The sequence below is a fragment of the Pagrus major genome, chromosome 20 (genome assembly GCF_040436345.1).
Source record: "Pagrus major chromosome 20, Pma_NU_1.0".
In the NCBI taxonomy this organism is placed as follows: Eukaryota; Metazoa; Chordata; class Actinopteri; order Spariformes; family Sparidae; genus Pagrus; species Pagrus major.
This window is the reverse complement of record NC_133234.1, coordinates 26,779,900-26,786,036: the sequence shown is the minus strand read 5'-3', so window position 1 is coordinate 26,786,036 and position 6,137 is coordinate 26,779,900. Positions and strand designations below refer to the sequence as shown.

The window sequence follows — 6,137 nt, the reverse complement described above, 5'->3', positions numbered from 1 at the left end:
CAACAAGTTAATTCTTTTAAATCAGAAAAGGTGTGACAGTGCACACACCACATGCTTCTTTTAACTCATTTATATCATTAATGTAAAAATGACTCACTACATTGAAAAAATCATTGTTTGTGATTAAAATAAAGTTGTTGATAATGTATTAGTGACCCACACATATGTGTAATTTTACTGTTTTAATGGGAGCTCAGCTCCTATTTGCTCCAGAGTAACTTGAACCCTGGATGCAGCTGGTTTTACATCAAGATAAGAGATAAGACTTTATTGATCCTCACCGCGGAAATTCAGGCGTAACAGCAGCTTACAGATACTGAAACAAGACAACAGCAAAGATAGAATACACAACAGAATAATAGAAATATAGAATAAAATACTACTAAATAAAAATAAAGACTATATACACATATATACATGTTCACTTCTCACATATGAATACGACCACAGTGGACAGTTGCACTTGGAGTCAAACAGAGTTGTTGATGGGACAGATGATGGTGGTGTGGCGGGGCAGAGGGTCCAGCAGCCGAGGATCACATCTCCGTCCCTCAGCGAAGACCAGTGCCTGTTTAGATGCTCCGGGTCCTGGCTCACCTGGCTCCTGAAGGGAGTGTGAGAAGACGCTCTGATTGGTTTAATTAATGTTCAGCCCAAAACACACCCATGACTAGTTCAGAGACCAAACACAACCTCTTTGTGCCCAGACTATCTGCTGTTTGACGAGCCAAATGGACTTGGACACGCCCTAAACGCGCTACCACCGTGTGCTATAGACCATCTGAATAGGGCCCTTTGACTTTAGACCAGCTTTTTGTTGGTCTGTGGTGTCGTCGCTTTCTGCTGCCTCAAGATAGCAGTCCGCCATCAGTGCACCTGAACACACCTCACTTTAAGTCCAACACGTCACAAGAACAAGTACATTTGCTTTTTAAACAACGTGGGCACTGGGCGTGAAAATGACAACTGAGTCGGACTGAAACTAGCAATGACACTTGCTTTGCACCAAGTGTAAGGTGGAGCCCTATAACAGGGATTATTGTTGGAATATTGAGCTATTTAACACTGATTTCAATAAAAAACATATCACAGCAGCTTTAAGTGTAAATGAAGTCCTGAAGGTTGTGGTGTCTCTTGAACAGATTGAAGAAATGACCTCAGATGTCATGAACGTCGCTGCCCTGGGTCGACCTTTCACCCTAGGAATGCTCTATGATGCTCGCAAAGATGAACTGATCCCAGGTAAGTCTTGACATCGATATATAAACTAATATTATATTTAAAACAGTACTGTATATAGTATATCTGTAACTAGGTTCAGGAAATGTCCAAGCTGCTCTGGTCCCTGGCCCATGAATCTAGTTCTCAGATTAACTCATTCATGTTTGTTTGGACCCCAACAAATGTCACATCATCCTGATTTTGATAGTTTGTTCAGTGAAAATTTGAATTCTGACCCAAAAACGATCGTTGTCTCTAACCTCTCTAATCATGTCACAATTGAAATATGACTCTTTGACCACATCATGAAGCCCGATCCAAGATCCAAGTCCACAGTGATTTCTGCTTTATGAGACAACTGATGTTTTCCAATTTCTTTAGGTTTGACATTGTGGGATCAAAAAACTCTAAAAGAGAAGACAAGTGAAACGTCTCAACAAACCAGTAACTTTGAAGTTTCTGCATCTGACTCCATTGAATCCAAGTCCTCTCTGCTGGATATTGAAGCTTCTCTGAAGGTCAGTTTCATGAGTGGACTGGTTGAAGTTGGAGGATCTGCCAAGTATCTGAATGATATGAAGAAATTGAAGAATCAGAGCAGAGTGACGTGTCGGTACAAAGCTACCACACACTTCAGTCAGTTGTCAGTGACTCAAGATGAAACCATGAACACCCAACAGATAGATGTCATCAAGAGGACCACAGCAACACATGTAGTCACAGGAATCCTTTATGGGGCAGATGCTTTCTTTGTGTTTGACAGTGAGAAGTTAGAAGCCAGCAGCGTTCAGGGCATCCAGGGCCACATGGAGGCAGTGATCAAGAAGATCCCCAAATTTAATGTTGAGGGTAAAGTTGACATCAAGCTGACTGATGAAGAAAAAGACCTGACCAACAAATTCTCCTGCAAATTCTACGGAGACTTTATTCTTGAAAGCAACCCTGCATCATTTGAAGAGGCAGTGAAGACCTATGTCGAGCTTCCAAAGCTGCTGAGAAAAAAAGGAACAGACACTGTTCCTCTGAAGGTCTGGCTGATGCCTCTGAAGGTCTTTGACACTACTGCAGCTGAGCTGAAGAGAGAGATCAGCGTCGGATTAGTGTGGAAGGTGCAAAATGCCTTTGAAGATTTAAGAAAAATACAAATGAGGTGCAACGATTCTCTGGACGACACAGTGATAGAGAATTTTCCACAGATCCAAGACGAGTTAAACAAGTTCCAAAACTGTTGTAATCGTTACGTATCCAACCTCAAGACAAACATGGCGAAGAAACTTCCCTCCATCCGTGAAGGTGAAGAAGACGAGAGCTCAGTAGAGAAACTCTGTGAAGACAGAAAGGAGTCACCATTCAGTTGTGAAAAACTAAACAAGTGGCTGGATCATAAAGAGAGAGAGATCAACGTCATCAGGTCCTGTGTGGAAATGATGGAGAGAACAAAGATCGTCCCAAATCAGTCAGAGCTGGACAGAGAGGTTCTTGCTGCAGGTGTCGATGATGCTCTGTGCTTCGTCTTCACCTCCCTGCAGAGTGCTGACCCCTGCCTGGATGACATGGAGAAATACCTGGATTCACTTAAAGGAAGTACCAATGAAGTCCCATGGTACTACTCAGATGAAGTTTTCACCAAAATGAGAGAAAAAGACAAATCTTTCCAAGATTTAACCAAATCTTTGAAGAGCGACAGCAGATTGTGTTTCCTGGTAGCGGCCATCGCAAATGAGAAATACACCGGAGCAACCATCTACCACTACAGGAACGGCATTCTGCTCACTGAGGATTTCTCAAAGCCTGACATCACTGATGTGGAGACTGTCACAGACAGAAGAGATTTAATCTGGTGTAAGTATTTTATTTTCACTGTAAGACAAATAAGAACAAATGAGTCTCCTTCAGAAACCTGACTGCTCATTCCTTTTATTACTCTCAGACTTCATTTGAAGCTTTTCTTAGAAAAGTCCTGCAGATTTTCTCGGCGCTGAAACTGAAACTGATTTATAGACTTCAAGTGAAATGAGCGACAGTACTGTGGATGCACAGTGGTTAAAGAAGTACTCAGATCCTTTAATACAGTAAAAGTACCAGAACAATAATAGAAAATGACTCCATACAAGTTAGTCCTGCATTCAAAAGATGACTGTAGTAAAATTATACAGCTGTTATCAGCAAAACATCATCAAAGCATCTGAAGCAGAAGTAGATACTTTTATATATATGTGTAAGAACACAGCTGGACGGAGGCTGAGCTCTGAGAGTTTAATGACCAGCGACTGCTCCACTGTAACTGTTGGCTACATGACAGTCAAACATCATCAACTTAAGTTGGAACTGAAAGTATCTCAAAGTGAAATATTGACTTTCCACCACTGTCCATGAACAGTACGTAGGAGCATGTGACTGAATGTTCAATTATATGAGCCTATCCTTTCAAATGTCTTCATAATAATCCATAAATGTATTTTCAGTATGAATTGTGATCACGATCACGTCTCGTTCTCTCCATCAGACGCCTGTGATCTCACTCTGGACCCAGACACAGCACACAAGAGCCTCACTCTGTCTGAGGGAAACAAGAAGGTGACACATGGAGCAGACCAGTCGTATCCTGACCACCAACAGAGATTTGATCATTGGACTCACATTCTGTGCAGAGAGGGGCTGACTGGGCGCTGCTACTGGGAGGTGGACTTGGAAAGCATTTCTTTATTCAATGATACTGTAGCTGTTTGCTACAGAGGGATGTCAAGGAAAGGAGACGGTCAGCAGTCCAAGCTCGGACGGAATAAACTGTCCTGGTGTTTAGAATACATCCAGTTCCCAGGTCCAGACGCTCTCTATGCATTTCATGATAATCAGAGACATGATTTACCTGATCCTCCTCCCTTCACCCGTCTGGGAGTGTATCTGGACTGGCCTGCTGGCACTCTGTCTTACTATAAGGTCTCATCTGACACTCTGAGTCACATCTACACCTTCCACACCAAGTTCACTGAGCCTGTTTACCCAGCCTTCGGGATTTGGGGGGGATCCATGTTTCTGTGTCTGTAAACTTGTCAGCACATGATTCAGTTCAGATTCAGTTCAGTTCACTGAAATCACTGATTCAAATGTTTTGATTGTGAAGCGTCATCATGTCAGTCACATAACAATGTCAAATAATATAACGCTTCTTTATGTTTGAGTGTCTTTAGTGCACGTGTCATCATGTTTGAGTATCTTTAGTGCACGTCATCATGTTTAAGTATCTTTAGTGCACGTCATCATGTTTGAGTATCTTTAGTGCACGTCATCATGTTTAAGTATCTTTAGTGCACGTCATCATGTTTGAGTATCTTTAGTGCACGTCATCATGTTTGAGTATCTTTAGTGCACATGTCATCATGTTTAAGTATCTTTAGTGCACATGTCATCATGTTTAAGTATCTTTAGTGCACGTCATCATGTTTGAGTATCTTTAGTGCACATGTCATCATGTTTGAGGGTCTTTAGTGCACGTGTCATCATGTTTGAGTATCTTTAGTGCACATGTAATCATGTTTGAGTATCTTTAGTGCACATGTCATCATGTTTGAGTATCTTTAGTGCACATGTCATCATGTTTGAGGGTCTTTAGTGCACATGTAATCATGTTTGAGTATCTTTAGTGCACATGTAATCATGTTTGAGTATCTTTAGTGCACGTCATCATGTTTGAGTATCTTTAGTGCACGTCATCATGTTTGAGTATCTTTAGTAGACATGTAATCATGTTTGAGGGTCTTTAGTAGACATGTAATCATGTTTGAGTATCTTTAGTAGACATGTAATCATGTTTGAGTATCTTTAGTAGACATGTCATCATGTTTGAGTATCTTTAGTGCACATGTCATCATGTTTAAGTATCTTTAGTGCACGTCATCATGTTTGAGTATCTTTAGTGCACATGTCATCATGTTTGAGGGTCTTTAGTGCACGTGTCATCATGTTTGAGTATCTTTAGTGCACATGTAATCATGTTTGAGTATCTTTAGTGCACATGTCATCATGTTTGAGTATCTTTAGTGCACATGTCATCATGTTTGAGGGTCTTTAGTGCACATGTAATCATGTTTGAGTATCTTTAGTGCACATGTAATCATGTTTGAGTATCTTTAGTGCACGTCATCATGTTTGAGTATCTTTAGTGCACGTCATCATGTTTGAGTATCTTTAGTGCACGTCATCATGTTTGAGTATCTTTAGTAGACATGTAATCATGTTTGAGGGTCTTTAGTAGACATGTAATCATGTTTGAGTATCTTTAGTAGACATGTAATCATGTTTGAGTATCTTTAGTAGACATGTCATCATGTTTGAGTATCTTTAGTAGACATGTAATCATGTTTGAGTATCTTTAGTAGACATGTAATCATGTTTGAGTATCTTTAGTAGACATGTAATCATGTTTGAGTATCTTTAGTGCACATGTCATCATGTTTGAGGGTCTTTAGTGCACGTGTCATCATGTTTGAGTATCTTTAGTGCACGTGTCATCATGTTTGAGTATCTTTAGTGCACGTCATCATGTTTGAGTATCTTTAGTGCACGTGTCATCATGTTTGAGTATCTTTAGTGCACGTGTCATCATGTTTGAGGGTCTTTAGTGCACGTCATCATGTTTGAGTATCTTTAGTGCACATGTCATCATGTTTGAGTATCTTTAGTGCACGTGTCATCATGTTTGAGTATCTTTAGTGCACGTGTCATCATGTTTGAGGGTCTTTAGTGCACGTCATCATGTTTGAGTATCTTTAGTGCACATGTCATCATGTTTGAGGGTCTTTAGTGCACATGTCATCATGTTTGAGGGTCTTTAGTGCACATGTAATACTGTGCTCTGAGCATTAATAAAGTGTGACATTACTGGAGGAGATGTTTGTCTCAGTCTTCTTTGTCAG

General features: G+C 40.5%; 1 protein-coding gene across 1 annotated transcript; it reads left to right on the top strand.

Moving 5' to 3' along the window:
* Positions 1 to 1,022: 1,022 nt before the first annotated feature.
* On the top strand, positions 1,023 to 4,402 carry LOC141015855 (neoverrucotoxin subunit beta-like). Its single transcript, XM_073490070.1, has 3 exons — positions 1,023 to 1,242; positions 1,603 to 3,063; positions 3,728 to 4,402. The coding sequence occupies exons 1-3, from the start codon at positions 1,152 to 1,154 to the stop codon at positions 4,267 to 4,269; spliced, it is 2,094 nt and encodes a 697-aa protein (XP_073346171.1). The 5' UTR covers positions 1,023 to 1,151; the 3' UTR covers positions 4,270 to 4,402.
* The last annotated feature ends 1,735 nt before the right edge of the window (positions 4,403 to 6,137 follow it).